Below are 17,233 nucleotides of genomic sequence, written 5' to 3' on the forward strand. Positions count from 1 at the left end.
CAAGATGAGCAGCTGAAAGAATATCTTTAGGTGCCACAAACAGGCGGTCAGACGATGCTACGTATAATAAATTTCAAAGCAAATTGGCCATGACTGTTTCTGAGATTGGAAGTGGAACCAAGCCGGACATAGGTGCACTCGAACATCAGCAGCTCAGCTATTGATTTCAACGATAGGCATATCAAACACAAGTCAGAAAAATATGTAGCGACATCGAAGAAATGTAGCCTTTCTCTTCCTACCACACCTATGCCCAAGAGATACCATCATGAAAGCTGACCACTTCTTGCGGAACAGGTTATTAAGACTTGATTACTGGAATTTAAATAGTAGCTATTAACCATGATTACAACCGAGCATAATGGTTGTTAAAATCACCGGAAATAAAGAAGAATGTTCCTATATCAGCAGTGTTTGACGGAGATGTTATCTAACAGAATAGAAATAGGACTCAAAAGATCCATTGGAAATTGACAATCTACCCTGTATCTGCCACCGGCATTCGTCAGCTTGAATATCAAGAATGTATAAATAAATTTATTCTTATCTGGTTCTGTGTTTCAGGGATTCCATTTTGATGGTTTGTTCTTGTAACTTCTAAGACAATCATTTGAGGAGATAAGACCAAGCGCCTCGGGGAAGAGGACTTCCGATAAATTCCGGATTAGTTCAGTCATGCACTGCAGTCGTTTATATTTCAAGGTACGATTTTACTGTAACAGAATTATCTAGTCCTTCTACAGAATGACTGTTTATTGTATTTAGTCAGACCTTATGAGTCTTTTGAAACGGTTGTCGACGGAAACGGCGATCTCAAAATTTTCAAAAAAAAGTAATTAGCATCGTCTTAAAATTCTGCATGCATACATTAATAGCATTTTAAAGGTTTAAAGAAGCGAAAATCAACCGTGATCGACGACATATGCAAACTTTTCCCTACCTTGACATGCTCGGGAATTACTTATCAAATTGATTCCGTCAAACTCATATAAATCAAATGGATCCACAGTCCTGCACATAAATCTTATTTTTTTTCTTAACCGAAATTCAAGATAAATCAAAAATGACTGTCACTTACTCTGAACTTTCTGCCAAGGGACTTGTGATTGAAAAACACCCCAATCCAACCCAGTTCGAGAACCACTCGGACCTCCCCTCGTCTCGTGCCACTGATTATCTCTTGGAAGTTACGTGGACCATTGATCAAGGATGGGGTACTCCTTCTCTTCATCCTTATGGCCCATTATCTTTGGACCCCGCTTCATCAGTTCTTCACTATGCCACCACCTGTTTTGAAGGTATGAAAGCTTACAGAAGCTTTGATGGCAAGAAGGTCACACTTTTCAGACCTTTGGACAACATTAACAGATTAAACGACTCTTGTGCTAGAGCCAGTTTGCCTCAACTAGAACCCAATGCTGCTCTTGCTCTTTTGGAGAAGTTCGTTGAGATGGAAGCTCGTTTCATTGCTCCTGGTTCATTCATTTACCTTCGTCCCATGGTCATGGGAACCAATGCCCACTTGGGTCTGACCACTCCTACTGAAGCCAAATTCTTGATTATGGCTTCCATGATGCCCAAACTTAATGCTGCTCCCTTGAAGCTGTGCTCTTCCCCACCAGATCAAATCAGAGCTTGGAAGGGTGGTTTCGGTTACGCCAAGTTAGGTGCCAACTATGGCCCAACTTTGAAGGCCAACAACGAAGCCATTAAGAACGGTTTTAGTCAAGTACTATGGCTTATGGGTGAAGAGGGTATTGTTACTGAGGCAGGTGGTGCTAACTTCTTTGCCGTCATTAAGAACGAGAAGACTGGAAAGGACGAGATTATGACATGTCCCCTCACCACCGGAGTCATTCTCCCTGGTGTCACTCGTAGATCGGTTCTCGAGCTTCTCAGAAACAAGTATACTTCTGAAGGTGTTGAGGTCAACGAAAAGGAGTTCACCATCTCTGACATTGAGAAGGCTTCTGACGAAGGTAGACTTGTTGAGGCCTTTGCTGTTGGTACTGCTTATTTCATTGCTCCTGTTCAAACCATCCGCACTCCCGCCGGTAAGGACATCTCAGTTCCTATGAGTATCGGAACTAGTGGTGATTATGCTCATTATATCAAGGAGACTCTTTCTCAAATCATGTGGAGCAAGGTTGAGCACCCCTGGAGCCACCCTGTTGCCTCTGCTCAGTAGACATATATTTAAAATTGCATTTATTTCATTCACCTACAAAATCCAAATAATTTCTAGCTAAATCATTAGGCTCAGCCTAATGAATCGTTTGTAACGACAATAGATATTTAGATTTGGATAACAAGCTTACCAGTGGTCTTACCAGATTCTAGATCACTGATTGCTTGAGAGGTCTCAGCAAGGGGATAGACCTTGCTAATGTCAAGTTTAAGATCACCAGAAAGAAGAAGATCGAAGAACTGTTTGGTAAGAGCCTCCCAATCTTCAGTTGTGGTAAGAGCATTGAAAAGAGAGGGACGTTGAACCTTGATGTTACGTTCAAGTGAAAGAAGCGAGAACTCAGGGACAACTCCCGAAGCATTACCGAAACTAGCAACAGTTCCACTATTGGCGGTAGATGCAATAGAGATGTTGAAAGTATCCTTTCCAACACCATCAAGAGTACCAGTAACACCAGCACCATTAGTGATCTCCTTGACTCTAGCAGTGACATCCTCAGTTCTGTAGTTGATAACATGATCAGCACCAGCTGCCTTTGCGATTTTAGCCTTTTCTGCAGATGATGTAGTTCCAATGACAGTAGCACCAAAGGCCTTAGCGAGTTGAACAATTAAGGCACCAGTACCACCAGCTGCAGCATGAACGAGAACAGAATCACCCTTCTTAAGAGCTACAGACTGAGTAGTAAGCACAAGAGCAGTTAAACCTTGGATCAGACCAGCACCAACAGTCTTTGTGTCAAGTCCCTTTGGAATCTTGGTGATCTTGAGGGCCTTGCCAACAGCTTCAATAGCGACATACTCAGCAAAAGCACTGCCAACAAAACCAACCTTGTCACCAACAGAGTAGTTAGAGACTTTAGAACCGACCTTAACAACCTCACCAGCACCTTCACGACCCAGGGTTACAGGCAATTGAGCCTTGTAAATGCCTTTTCTGAAGTAAGTTTCAATGAAATTGACACCAGCATATTCATTCTTGACCAAAACTTGAGTTTCCGTGATTTCTGGAACTGGGATCTCTTCCAGCTTAACTACCTCGGGTCCACCAGTCTCGTGGATACGAATTGCCTTTTGAGTAGTAGGAATTGCCATTTTAATAGATGATGAAGTAAAGTGACGGTTGACTAGCGATAATCTTCTTAAGCCGGTTTGAGTAGTTCTTAATCCAGTTCTTAACATAGAATGGAAGATTTACAGACCAATTGATGCTATTTTATACAAATAAACTGATCTATACTGACAGAATAGTGTAAGTACAGAACGAATTATGGCGCACGATTGCGTGTGTGAAGTTTGGGGTAATCGAAATGACGTTATGTAATCTTCATTGGATATTTCACAATCCGGAGTAGTTGACGGTGATCACCGGATCGATATAGGACTAAAAGAGACGACGCCGGCCCGACATATCTGATACAGCAATAGAGTGTTTCACGATCCCGTTCCTGCAGCAAGTTGAGCCCACTATAGCGATGTCGGCTCAACCGACATAGTGGCCCTGCCAATATGTATTTCAAATCTAGCATCCAGAAACAGTATCGGGATTTGCCACTATAAACAGCGCTAGTAACTCTCTTTAACTGTATTATTAAGTCTTGCTGATAAATGTTCTACCAACCGACACGTCCCTTTTCGTCAGGGTCTGCCAAGTGTTAGTAATATTTAATGCAACATTATTCAATCACCTCAATCAACAGAATCCATTCCCAACGGCACCACATTTCAGAATTGCAGCTCAAGATTTGTAATCTTTCATGTGGGGTAACGTGAGTGGGGGGGATAAATGCCTCCGGCGGCTGGGGCTCCGCCCCAGACCCCGCTGCTCCTCTCGCTACGCTCGAGTCGTTCCGTCTACGGTCCCAGCCATCTCCTGCGAAGCAGGAGCCACGGGGTCTGGGGCGGAGCCCCAGCCACCGGAGGCAGTTACCCCTGGAGCAAAAAAAAACTGCCCTTTGTCGGGTTTGAACCGACGATCGCCTCATGACGAGATCGTACGAGTGAGGTGCCTTACCACTTGGCCAAAAGGGCAATCTCACTGGCGCATTAATAGCGCTCTGAGACAGAAGACCAGGCTGCATAAGTGTCAAGTGTTTTGACTATTGTAACGGGAATTTCTATGGGACCTATTGACGATCAATTGAGGGTCGATAATTAGTACCAATAGATATATATATGACCTGAACATGGTGAAACCAAGGGCAAGAAATAATAAACAAAAGGCATTATTAAAAAGCTTGGCCAAAAAACGTGCTGGGGCTAAAGAGAATGAAGCAGGATTGGTGAAACCAGCAGCGAAAGATGAAAGTACGAAACTGGATCAGTTGAGCGACAGGATATCACAACTCGAGCAGTTACGAGATAAGCAACAGAAACGACGGAGGCGGCTTCTATGGGGCGAAGACTATGACGAAGAGGAGTATGGAGACGCAGAAGACGAAGAAGGAGACGATGAAGCACAAGCTGATGGGGAAGAGGGTTCGGAAAGATCAGACGAAGAAGACGAAGACGACGAAGAGGAGGTCGATGGAGAAGTCGAGAGAGATTCATCATATGAAGAAAGAACTGCTTCTAATAGGCCGATTGTTACAGGACTAGTAACGGAACAAGCTGGTTATAAGCAGAACCCAGCAGAACATCGCTATGAACGAGACTATGAAAATGAAGATATACCGGGAGAGTACGACTCTGATTATTTCTCATACTTCATGCCTGAGGAAGAGAAAGATTCGTGTAACAAAAGATGTCCGAATCCCGACTGCAAAGACTACTCAATTCTAGCATTAGACAAGTTTGTGATGCCACCAAACCCAGTTCTTGCTAGACCATACTGGCCGGCGCTGGGTGCAGTTCTCAGGGGCGGGTTTGAGCTTTATAAACTACATGATAGCCAAGGCAGACCATACGGTCCAGTCAGCGAACATCCCATAAATACGAAATGGATGCTCCTGTCGTTTGGAAATAGGGAAGATCTCATTCGAATCGCCCGAGAAGGATGCATTATGGGAGGGTTTCACGGCCAGTACGTGGCATACGTAGTCCCTGTGGGTAACCGGGGCTACTTCTACAAAGCATTTCGCCGCGACTTCGTTTACCGACGAATGGCCATGTTCCCCCAACCAATCCAAGACCAGCAAATCCCACTCTCGCGAGCGACGAGCAGAATCCACACCCCGACCGTCATGGACCAGGCCACTTATGACAGACTGGAACAACTGATATGGTAGGACCGACGACCACATGCCTCCGGCGGCTGGGGCGCTGCCCCAGACCCCGTTGCTCCTGCTTCGCAGGAGTTGCTGGGACCCTCACGTCCGACTCGAGCGCAGCGAGAGGAGCCACGGGGTCTGGGGCAGCGCCCCAGCCGCCGGAGGCAGCGAGGGGATCACGAGTCCGAGCGAATGAAATATATTTATATAAACTACGAACGAGTAGTACCAGCCCAATCTAAAACCTCTAAACTTGCAACGACAATAGCGATTGTGGACGGGAGTGTCAACACGACATAGCCCCAGAAGAGCACGCTAGCCATCTCTTTTTCAAAGACGCCGTTGAGCTGGCTGATCTGTGAGAGCTGGATGGCAGGAGGCGAGATTGTGAGGATGAAGGCGACTAGTAAGAAGATGGGGTCGTCAAGAATCGACAGTTTGATGTACTTGACAGACAATGCAATGATGGGCAGCAGGAAGATCGAAGGCAGGATCATTCTGCTGATGAGCGAGGCAAACACAATCGAGCTGTGGCGCTTGGATGCGGGTGCAGTCGACTCGTCGGGAGCCAGATTGCTTCCTAGTACTACAAGGATCATGGGAATGGCAATTCCTCCCACTTGTGTGACAGCTCCGGTAATGGCATGGTTGACAAAACCGTTGGTCTCGAACAACTCGTGCTTGGCCGCAGGAATGGATGCAACAATAATGGCTATCACCATCGACCACAGAGGTGGGTTCATGAACGACAAAAACGACATGAACACCTTTTGTACTGACGATATGATCTTCCGTGATAGTGTTTGTGGCAGTAGCGGGGTGCTAGCATTACAACTCTCGTCATTACGTGACAGGACAGTTGCGTTTGACGAGATTCGTGATACCACATGCGATGTATGCGATGTGGGTGACGCCAGTGAGACGGTATTTTCATCACCAACAATCAATGGTGCTGATTCAGAACCGAGTTCGGCAAGACCATTCTCAGATCCAACACGAGTGGAGAAACCAGTCTCTACTACAGATGATGACGATGACGACGATGGCGAAGATGCGTTGTCTTCAGTGATGATAACCGGGCTCTTTTGAGGTCCAAGTTGCGACTCAACGTCATCGGCATTGACAGCAGAGTAGTCGACACCTCTCTGCTTTCTACGTTTACGGTTGACACTGTGCTTGTTCTTAGCAGTTCCAACATGGGCGCTTTCATTAGCAACAGCGCCTTCTTCAATGCTACTTATCTCGTCGTCTTCGTCTTCCTCACAGAACTCATCTTCGTCTTTAGGTTTAGCCAGAAGAGTATTATAGCCCCAGGACCATCTTAGAATCTGACCAAGTTGCTGGAAAATCAACAGATAAAGAATACCTCTTGAAGCGACATCGTCTTGGTTATCGTCGGGAATATCAGGCCAAGCAAGCGATGGCAGAGTGTAGGCTAGAGACACAGTCAACGAGACTGGCAGAGAGTTTGAGTTTCCAAACACGGCCATAGCAGTAACGAAGTTGGATTCTCGAAGATTGAATCGGAAAATACGCGATGTAATTTTAGCACATAGCATAGAAATACCAGTTGTAATAACAAATAGCACTGGGATAATGGCAATATCTACGAGAGCAGATAGTGATAGTGAAGACGCCAGTTTGGAAAAAATCAGACATGGCGTGAAGATTTGTACATTCAGCATAGACACTTGTCTTTGAACAGCAGGAGTCAGGATCTTGGCTCGAGCAGCAAAATAACCAAACAAACATATAATTACAGTCTGAGAAACTGCTTGTAAAGTCAGAAAAGACAGGTCCAGATACGATATGTGATCATCAGGCCCACCAGGATTAGTACCATTTGAATAAGTATTGATTCCAAAGCTAGCGGAAGCACTGGCGGCAGCAGCAGCAATAGCAGCATTCGATGCCTTTTCAGTGACTACAGTAGCAAAATGGGGGAACTCGCCCTCATCACTGAAGCTATAAGAAACGAGTCTTAATGGAGAGATATTAGAAACATATTGAGCAGCCATCTGGCCTGTGGATGTGGATATTGTTTTTTTGACTTTTGTTTTTACCGGGAACTAAAAGAAATAAAGGATTACTAGTTTGTAATAAACAGATGACCGAAGTGAGGTAAACAGATGACCGAAGTGAGGTGGCGATAGTCGAAGTGGTGTTAGAATTGAATCAAGTACTGAATCTAAAAGTACAAATATACTGGTGTAGTTGATGTTTCGAAGTGAATCACAAGTTATCAATACAAACAACAGTCAAAGTCAAAGACACCAGTTAATAAACAATAGATAGGAAATGCGAAGTCAGAAAGAAACAGGACGGAACCACTGAACTATACAGTTAGCAGTTTGCTATTAAAGATAAATAAATAAACTTTGTCCTAGAAAGTCGATATTAGACAAAGTTTGAAAAAACACTCGAGTCTATTTCGTGTAATCAAACCAAATCCCGGCTACTAATATTAAAGTATTGGCAAAAGGTTGATTTGTGAAGTTTAGATAATCAGAGCACTAGTTTGCGGTAGTCACGGGGTCTTATCTATGGATATGCGACAAATGATGAGCCACTAATCCTGGGTGATAACAAATCTGGTTACAGAAAAAATCAAACAATGACAAACTAAGAGATGTGGTCCAGCTATATAGCAAAGATAAACGAACACCCCAACACTAGTAGCTTTAGGAAAAAACCGATAAAGAAAAGTAAAAAAGAAAGCACACTACCCAGATCATGATTAGTTTATATTCGAGAGAGGCAAAACATCGCGAGGCTGTGTCTTAGGCTTCTGCATGCAGGTGGACGTATGTATAATTTAAGTGTGCTTGGCTGGAATCAACCTGTGCCGGTTGACTCCAGAAGGTGTGCTTCTTGTGCTCGATCCTATTGCGTTAATACTCCTGCAGATAAGCTGGCCACGCGAGGAAGCAAGCGAATCTTTTTCCTGGTCCAGATTGGCTCATTTTTGCCTGGCATGAACCGCTACTCCTCGCCAGAATGATCCGGAACTGATCCAAGAGAAACAAAAACGACGGGCATATGACGAAGGCCATACCACAACTTATGTCGTCACTTTCAACTCCGCGATATTATTATTATTTTTACTCTAAACCACACAGTCACAATCTGTTCGCCCATAACAGGTCACCCATAGCACCCACCCATAAGAATTCCAGTCCCTCGTCCCACTCACAACATCCCTTTAACTCCTATTGAACACCCATTGAACATTCAATACCCATTCAATTATACCGTACCCAGTGATTTTCTAACTTTTCACTCTCACATAAGCCCCTCAGCCCCTCAGCCTTCATTTGCCGTTTATCGCTGCCCCCTCCTGCCAAACCGCAGCTAACCCCTCTGCATGTTCCGATAATACTACCCCTCCGCTGCTTTCTGCACGGAACCTCGCATACCTTAAAAAAATACATGCACTACGAGCAAGTTGATCCATGCCAAAAGGGTGATATTTTTTAATATAAGATGAGAAGCCCATCCGGCCCATTAACCCTGCTCTTTCTGGCGAAACAGGGGCAAGAATGAGAAGTTTAAATCAGCAACTCTCTTTTGTACAGCCTCACAAAGTTCGTGAAAGTTAAGTGTTCAATAGGAACAATGTCTGGGCACTGTTTCGGGTTAGGATCAGCCAGAACAAGGCCGTAGCAGTTGGCAAGTGGATCCGATCATTGTTTCAATTTTTTTCAGCAGTCTCAGACGGACTGAACTGGTATGGTAACTGGTGGACCATGCCCGCCAGCTGTTGCCCGTCACAATAAAATAAAGCCCCTCCCTCTGCAGCGTGCCCCGCCCCGCCTGGTGCATATATGCATATATAGCTTAAAAAAAACTGCCAGGATCGCTCAACATAGTCTAAAGCGCCAATCACAGCCAAAGACCGTTTACTCGTGCGAAGATAACGAAATAGAACTGGAACAGATAACAAACGGATCGCCGTACCGCAGCCAGCCGACCGCTGCCAGTTTCCAGCACCAGCCTGGCACCAGGTGTACAACCGCCGGTTGTATCTTTACCGCCCATATCCGCCAAATAATTCCTATTTTTTTTGACCAGACGGGCCTTATCTACCTTGAAATGGCGGAATCTGGTCTCTGGTTCTAAACAGCCATCGAGCAGCAGGATCTCTTATCAGCGAGCTATCCCAGATAGGAGGATAGTCTGCAGATGACTAGATCAGTAGTGGCACGCGACTGTCTGGACTGCCTCCGGCGGCTGGGGCTCTGCCCCAGACCCCGTAGCTCGCTTCGCTCGAGCGTGGTGTTCCCCCCTGGGACTCTTAGTTTTCACGTGAGTGATACAGAAGAATTCGGCCACTTCCCCGACGCTCGAGCGAAGCGAGCCACGGGGTCTGGGGCAGAGCCCCAGCCGCCGGAGGCATGCTGGCCAGTGGTAGATAATTAGAATGTATTGCGGGTTTACTTGAAGTAGGTGAATTTGAGGATGATGCTGAGCAGGACCGCCAGGAGTGTGTGTCGTCGGCGACGTTTGGTTTGGATGACGTCGTTGCGGGTCCAGCGGTAGGTTTGGTCTTCGTATTTTGGCCATACTGCTCGCCACCAGTAGCGGATCTGGCTCCAGGGGTAGAAGACAGAGTTGGTGCCGTTTTTGATGTACCAGGAACTGCATCCGCCTTTCATTTGCACCGTCTGTTTACTGGCCTCGTTGATCTCTCGCTTCCATTCAAGATAAGCCGTCAGTTTGACGTCGACGCTGCTCGCTTCTCCTCTGAGGACATAGCCGGCCACGTTGTCAATGTAGGTCAGGGTGTTTTCGATTTGTAACAGAGCTGAGGTGTGTCCAGTACCAGCATTGGGCCCTAACAAATAAAATAAATTGGGGTATCCAGCCACTTGAGATACGTTATATGCCGACACTCCAGTCCTATCCCAGAACTCGGTGATATTCTCTTCCTTATCCAAACCGTAAATAGGAATATTTCCGCTGGACGACTGGACATCAAATCCGGTGGCCGCGAAAATGACATCTGCATGATAACTTTTACCGCTCTTGGTGTGAACGTGGTGCTCTGACACTGATACAATAGGGTCGTCTGACAGAAGAACGTTTTCATTGTGGAGACTCTGCAGGTATCCATAATCAATGATCCGTCTCTTACAACCGATCTTGAAGTCCGGCATGATCATGTCATGGTACTTTTGTGGAGCCGTTTTCAGCATATGCGTTCTGGCTTTATTAGTATTGAAATCTCGCACTTTATTAGCCCAGTATCCGTCGTTGCTAAACATGGGGAATTGCGCTTCTAAAAACAAAAACAGTAGCATTCGAGAGAGTCGCACACCAAGGACATTGTTCACCTTGTCTCGAACTTTCAGTGGATCCATTTTAGGTGTTGGCACAAGCCAATGTTTAGCTCTGAAAAATTGGGTTACCGATTTTGCGGTCTTGGCACAAGCAGGAACGATTTGAGCACCACTACATCCATTGCCAATAACAATCACATCTTTATCCTCAAGGGGTGTCTCAGGGTCCCATCTAGCTGAATGTGCATAGACTCCTTGGAATGTTCGCTTCGTCTCATCGGGATCAAGACCCTCAATTTTAGGATACATGGGATCAACCAATCCTCCTCGACCACTAATAACAAGCTTGGCTCGATGAGTTATGGTTTTGCCTTCGACATCAATAGTTGCAACCCACTCTTCGCGCTCAACGTCCCAGTCAAGTCCAACCACTGATGCGTTGAAAGTAGCATGGTCTTTCAAATGATGCTTTTCCACAACCGCGTTGATATATTTAATAAGCTCTCCTTGAGGAGGGAAATAGTCTGTCCATGTTTTATTTGGCTCTGCCTATACAGGTTAGTTATTTAGTTAGTTACCGTCCGGTCTACAGAGTCAAGACAGTCAAGACAGTCAATTGCGGCTATTGTACTTACCGATAGCGAATAAAGAAAAGCAGGAATGTCTACAGCACAACCAGGATACCTGTTGATCCACCAAGTACCGCCAAATCCAGCATTTCTTTCATACAAATGATAATCAACGTCCTTGTACTTGGATTGTAGCCACAGACTAGTGGCTATGCCGCTAAACCCACCACCTATAATAAGAACTTTAGAACGGATTTCCGTCATTATAATTTTCCCCGTCTCTGAATCACCAGATCCTAGCACTCCAACTAAAATCAAGTCAAGTCAAATCAATAATAAAGACATCAACAGGCTACATTTGTCCTTTTATGTGATCGTAGACATTACCCACCACTGTAGGCCTCGGCGACGTACTCCTGCGTCAATGGCAGTTGTGAATGTGGGGTAGCTGCAGTTCTTGTTATCTTTTTCGGCTATGACTTCTACCTTAATCTTATCTATATGCATGTGACGGTAAATTGAACCCTGACATGACATATTCCGGTTCCGCTTCAGACCTCCTTGTGCCCATCTCGCTTCCTTCAAGACCGTATCGGAGGACCGACAACAAGCTATGAAGGGGTTTTCCAGTCTGATCGGACTGCCTAGTCCCCACATACCGACCCAAAATATCCTACTTTAATCATTTATGTCTCTTATTCAGTTATATAATGATTTAATTGATTCCGTGATGGAATGAAAGAACGTTTACACAGACAAACCCGATTCTCTTAAGTCGTCAGAACGACTCTTGGATTTGGGGTCAAAGTATGGCCGTTCACCCAGACCCACAGTCCTAACACCCAGTCTCTCCACAGCAGTTTCAAAATAGTCGTTTGTAGCGGAATGGAAGACGCTGCGATTATCCCAAATAGCAACGTCGTTTTTTCCCCACTTAAACCGTGCCTGGAGGTCATGACTGCCAATTAAGACGCTCTTCAGGTAGCGTTGCAGAGCACCACTCTCATCTTCCGTAATGTCGTTAAAGTGAGAGAACTGAGCACCTGCTGCATATAGCGACTTCCATCCAGTCACAGGATTGGTGCGAATGGCTGGGTGTACAGCTTTAAGCTCTGTTCCGACATTTTCTGGTGCTCCACGAGGCCCGGCAAACAAATCAAATTTACCTTGAGCTGCCTTTTCGATTCCAGAACCCTGGAATGTGGCATAAAGGGTCTCGAGATATTCTCGGAATGACGGAGACAATTTATCATAAAGACCATTTCCAGATATCCACAGAGTGTCACCTCCGACTTCTGGCTTTTCAATAATCTTCAATACTGAGTACGTACTGGGGATAGGCTCGAAAGCGAAATCCGCATGCCATCCTCTACTAGCGTTTTCCTTGTATCTATTTCTGTTTTCATACAAAGACTTCTGGAGCTTGGAAGAAATAATAGTGATTTCCGGATCAATTTCTGATCCATCTGGCTTGAGAAATCCTCCACCAGGAGTACGAGGATGGATATGAAGTTTCGATGTTGATGGTTTGCCAGTAAGAACGCCAAGCTTGTCGGCAAGCTCTTTCTGTTCCTCAGCAGTCAATGCCTGGTTTCTAAAGAAAACAACTCCTCTTCGAGAAACTGTAATTGCAAGGTCACGAAGAAGTTCTTGGTCCTGAAGAATATCCCTCAATTGGGCCCCGGTGTACTCTCTTCCAATAACAGGACTGACCTCCGAGAACGAATACTTCTCATCTAAAGCACCTGATGCCTTCAATGGCTTGGTGTTAGGCTGATAAGACGGACCCTCAGTAGGTTTATCGAAGAAGGGAGAAAGACCCTTGTAGTCACCACCAGCCTTTTTGAACTGCTTAGAGTCCAAAATAACTGGCTTAGGAGGTTCAACGGCGGTTGGAGGAGACATTGCTTAGATAATTGGTTCGAATAGGTTTTTCGATTGCTTTACTGGCTTGGGAGTGTCTAAATCAGCCAACAGTACCAATTATATATAGGTCCTGAAACTCGGAGTCCGAATTATTGTTGGCCTGAAATATCCACTCTGATATTGGTCGATAAAGGCTGACCCTGCATCTGTCTGCATGAAACTGCAACCACATGCAAGATTGACGTGATAGTAGACTTGCCTTGCAATCTTGTCTGCGCCATATTGTGGCTAAACCACATTCGTTACAACAAATGACACAAATTTCCACCAATGGCGCCATTTCGGTCTCCGCTGCTGATAAATCTTGTGGCCAAAGGCCCACTCCGTGGCGGGTGAAGTGTGCCTCCGGCGGCTGGGGCTCCGCCCCAGACCCTGGTTGCTCCTCTCGCTTCGCTCGAGTCGTTTTCGCTGACGGTTCCACCCATTTTTTTCGAAGAAAGGGCAGGTATAAACGTGGAAAGGAGGCTGAGCATCATTTTAGTGACCTCAATTGAAAAATAGACAGCTCCATACTCTCCTGAGAGCCAGGAGCTCTGGTTGATTGAGGGCTTCACTGATTAGCTGCGTGAATCCTAAGGAATAAAAGAGCGGTATTATACCTGTCAAAATAATTCTGCTTTGTCAGTAAACAACAACTAAAGAACCACGGGGTAATGGGGCGGAGCCCCAGCGGCCGGAGGCAAAACTGTCACATCTCGTGCTCTGCCACTGGGTAGTGAGACCATGCAGCGATATTCAGGGATGCATCGCTAGGGGTATATGCAGTATGAGGAGTGCAGAGCATTTGTACGCCAGACAACGGTTGGAGTCAACTCGGTGGGCTGAAAAGTAAAAAAAGATCTTCTGCTTCAAATACAGTTTTAATAACATCTGTGATTTACTGGTATGCGTGTGTTCCAGCTTACTCTTGGTTTGCGCCCGGAGAGATTTGAGCCCGAAATACCGAGGTAAGCTCTAGACTCGCATATGCGATCTACTGCATGGTAAGATTAACCTGGGGTCGAATATCTCATGAAAAATCATATAGTTCTTGTCAAATTATCACTTTCAGTTTGGACTTTGGAGAGTTTTGATAATTGAACTAAACATGTCTCGATTCGAAGTTAAGTTGCATGCCAACAATCTCACTTTCTCGGCCTATAGCTCATATACGGAGCATCAACTGGCCCAAGTGACTCCAGACCGTATCATCCTTCTTCTCCATGGTTTCCCAGATACAAGACAGTCATTTGACGAAATTTGGCCAATTCTCGAGAAAAAGTATCCTGCACCATCGACATTACTGCTGGCACCTTCTCTAAGAGGTTATGAGCCAGAAACTGTGCTTCCAAGTCGTCTCTCATATACCCCAACTGACATCGCATCCGATGTCATCGGCTGGATCAAGGAGATCATTGGTGACAAAAAGATCCCTGTTCACTTAATTGGCCACGACTGGGGTGCATTAGCCACTTTCCGAACTGCTAGTCTTCAACCAGATCTGATTACTTCTATATCAACTCTGGCAATCCCATATATGGTGAACTTGAGCCCATTGGAACTGCTGTGGCATGTTCCTGAACAGATTTATCTATCCAGTTATATGGTCCGCATGCAAACTAGTTATTTCTATGGTAGTCGATTGTACGAAGATGCCGTGACCACTGTTGTTGGCGCTCAAGGAAAAGAGCGTAAGGTGCTACCTTACATTGAGTACCTATGGAAGTACTGGTCTCCCGGCTGGAAGTTCACCCAAGACGAACTTGCCGACTTCTGTGAAGCTGTTCAGAAACCTGGTGTAGTCGATGCTACTACCGGCTACTACCGTTCTTTGGCTGCCAAGCGTGACAGATACTGGAGAGTGGATTTCAACAAAGTGCCAGGTTTGTTAATTGGAGGCAGGGACGACGGTTGTATGTCTTACAGGCTGTATGACCTCCAGAGGGAAAAGCTCGCTCCTTACGGAGAAAATGTCAAGATAGCCCTGGTAGACAAAGTCGGCCATTTCATGCACCGAGAGAACCCCGTTACGATCGCCGAGCTGTGTATTGACTGGATCGATAGCCACGAATGAGCCAAGGTATTTCATATAATTAGGAATTTATTGACACAGTTTTGAGGGCACATGCCTCCGGCGGCTGGGGCTGCGCCCCAGACCCCCCGGCTCCTCTCGCTCCGCTCGAGTCGGGCGTGGGGGAACCCAGATGCTAGCAACCACACGCGAAGCCGACTGAGGAACTGGGCTGGAGCGCTGCCATTGGCCCTGTTTTGCACTCTGCTGACTGCGCTGGGTCGATCGTATGATGACTTGAGGTATAATTTCGAAGGCCAGGTATCAGTGGGGGATTCAAGAGTGGCTCGCGAAGCGAGCACAACCAGGCATCGGGGATTGGACGGTGATGACATCGGACATGATCCTCGATGTCTGCACCATGGGTTTCGTTGGGGGCGGGCCATTTGCCTCCGGCGGCTGGGGCTCTGCCCCAGACCCCGTAGCTCCTTTGCAGAAGATGGCTGGGACCGTGGACGGAAACGACTCGAGCGAAGCGAGAGGAGCTGCGGGGTCTGGGGCGGAGCCCCAGCCGCCGGAGGCAACGACCTGTGTCGCCAATTACTGGCATACCGCAGAATTAACGACGCGCCACGGTGTTTCTAGGACCCAGGTTCTATAGGTTATATTTTTAGGAGCCGGTGCTATAGGTTATCGCTAGTAGGTACATTGCATCTACTACTATCTCGCTTTATCTGCCAACCTAATCTCGCTGACAGCACTTGGCAGTGGCGGCAAAATGTCTCATCTACCGGCGCTTTCTCGGACAACAGGAACGGTCATCCCATTATTATCTAACTGGTTATAGCATATCACAACCCCCGTTGCAGCTGACATGCTGTAAATATAAAAACCGGTATATATACTATCTCGAAATCAGATACTTAAGCGCCCACTACCCCTCGTTCGAAACTACCCCGCAATGTTCCTCATGTACAGGTCGGGTCGATGGCCTGATTTTAGCAACTGATCAGCGGTCATTGACCCGGATGATCCTTCCAGCAACTTGTCTGTTGAGCTCACTTTCCGTATTCTATTTACAACAGAATGCTGTCTCTATCCTTGAGTATAATACTATTTCAAAGTTCGAGGTTTGTTTGCTGAATCCAAACGGTCACGTCCGATATGGGTCTAGATCTGGTCTGGTCTGGTCTGGTCAGGTCAGGTAGCGCGGCAAGTTACCAGATTCGAGATCCCCAGATTCCATATCGTACATTGCACTAGCGTTCTTATTTGCGCTCCCTACACTGTTATAGGAATTTATTTCCGACTGGAATTAAAACAAACCCCGAGTAGTTTACTGTGGACTTGACACAGTCTCAATAGCCATGCATATTGCTTACCCCTCTGGCGCTAATACAGGAAACTACTCTATCATGCATTGCAAATCATGATGTACCCCACTCCTTCACCATTATACTACGAGATCAACAATACGCTAGATCATACAATACATACACTACTTCACTTCACCTCTACCCGCACAATGCACCCCACTCGGTCAATGCGGATCAGGTACCTATTTCCATTGCCCAGATAATGTGATCTGCGTCTCGAACTAAGACATCACCTCGATATTCTGTACATATATATATATAACACATAAGCTCCTTCTTGATCTCTCTTTAACATCAGTTGGTGACCATATATTCTCATATATTCACAACAGACAGCATGGGGAATAATTCAGAAGAAATAGTCAGACAGGAAACTCTCCAAGGAGTTCCTACTACGGAAAAGCCTACGGTAACTGACGATGACCATCTGTTAATGCAACTTGGTTACAAGCCTGAACTAAGGCGTAACTTTTCAGTTATTCAGGTTTTTGGTATTGCTTTCAGTATCATGAGTTTACTTCCTTCTATTGCTTCGGTTCTAGCATTGAACTTACCAGCAGGTGGTTGTGCAACCTGGGGTTGGTTAGCTGCTAGTGTTTGCATTCTGACGGTTGGCATGTAAGTTTTTGTCATTCTATTTATCTTTTGCTGGGATCGATATATTTTACAGATATTGGGTAGATGTACTAACTATCAT

The 17,233-nt window shown here is 45.8% G+C and overlaps 7 protein-coding genes and 1 non-coding gene across 8 annotated transcripts; 3 read left to right on the plus strand and 5 right to left on the minus strand.

The window, feature by feature from the left end:
- Window positions 1-1,063: 1,063 nt before the first annotated feature.
- On the plus strand, window positions 1,064-2,188 carry BAT1 (branched-chain-amino-acid transaminase BAT1; the record flags this gene model as incomplete). The annotated part of the gene is made up of 1 exon (XM_018879126.1): window positions 1,064-2,188. One exon carries the CDS (start codon window positions 1,064-1,066, stop codon window positions 2,186-2,188), a length of 1,125 nt encoding a protein of 374 aa, XP_018737072.1.
- Window positions 2,189-2,295: 107 nt separating this feature from the next.
- Window positions 2,296-3,282, minus strand: ZTA1 (Zta1p; the record flags this gene model as incomplete). Its single annotated transcript, XM_018879129.1, has 1 exon — window positions 2,296-3,282. The coding sequence occupies one exon, from the start codon at window positions 3,280-3,282 to the stop codon at window positions 2,296-2,298; it is 987 nt and encodes a 328-aa protein (XP_018737073.1).
- Window positions 3,283-4,136: 854 nt separating this feature from the next.
- AWJ20_2201 lies at window positions 4,137-4,218 on the minus strand (the record flags this gene model as incomplete). The annotated part of the gene is made up of 1 exon: window positions 4,137-4,218. It is a non-coding gene; the product is annotated as a tRNA-Thr (tRNA).
- A 1,390-nt stretch (window positions 4,219-5,608) lies between these two features.
- Window positions 5,609-7,414, minus strand: AWJ20_2202 (uncharacterized protein; the record flags this gene model as incomplete). Its single annotated transcript, XM_018879130.1, has 1 exon — window positions 5,609-7,414. One exon carries the CDS (start codon window positions 7,412-7,414, stop codon window positions 5,609-5,611), a length of 1,806 nt encoding a protein of 601 aa, XP_018737074.1.
- A 2,415-nt stretch (window positions 7,415-9,829) lies between these two features.
- AWJ20_2203 (uncharacterized protein) lies at window positions 9,830-10,984 on the minus strand (the record flags this gene model as incomplete). Its single annotated transcript, XM_018879131.1, has 1 exon — window positions 9,830-10,984. The coding sequence occupies one exon, from the start codon at window positions 10,982-10,984 to the stop codon at window positions 9,830-9,832; it is 1,155 nt and encodes a 384-aa protein (XP_018737075.1).
- A 1,007-nt stretch (window positions 10,985-11,991) lies between these two features.
- On the minus strand, window positions 11,992-13,149 carry JLP1 (Jlp1p; the record flags this gene model as incomplete). The annotated part of the gene is made up of 1 exon (XM_018879132.1): window positions 11,992-13,149. The coding sequence occupies one exon, from the start codon at window positions 13,147-13,149 to the stop codon at window positions 11,992-11,994; it is 1,158 nt and encodes a 385-aa protein (XP_018737076.1).
- Window positions 13,150-14,257: 1,108 nt separating this feature from the next.
- AWJ20_2205 (putative epoxide hydrolase) lies at window positions 14,258-15,223 on the plus strand (the record flags this gene model as incomplete). Its single annotated transcript, XM_018879133.1, has 1 exon — window positions 14,258-15,223. One exon carries the CDS (start codon window positions 14,258-14,260, stop codon window positions 15,221-15,223), a length of 966 nt encoding a protein of 321 aa, XP_018737077.1.
- Window positions 15,224-16,873: 1,650 nt separating this feature from the next.
- On the plus strand, window positions 16,874-17,158 carry UGA4 (Uga4p; the record flags this gene model as incomplete). Its single annotated transcript, XM_018879134.1, has 1 exon — window positions 16,874-17,158. The coding sequence occupies one exon, from the start codon at window positions 16,874-16,876 to the stop codon at window positions 17,156-17,158; it is 285 nt and encodes a 94-aa protein (XP_018737078.1).
- Between the last annotated feature and the right edge of the window lie 75 nt (window positions 17,159-17,233).

This window comes from Sugiyamaella lignohabitans, chromosome B, assembly GCF_001640025.1.
Source record: "Sugiyamaella lignohabitans strain CBS 10342 chromosome B, complete sequence".
Lineage (NCBI taxonomy): Eukaryota > Fungi > Ascomycota > Dipodascomycetes > Dipodascales > Trichomonascaceae > Sugiyamaella > Sugiyamaella lignohabitans.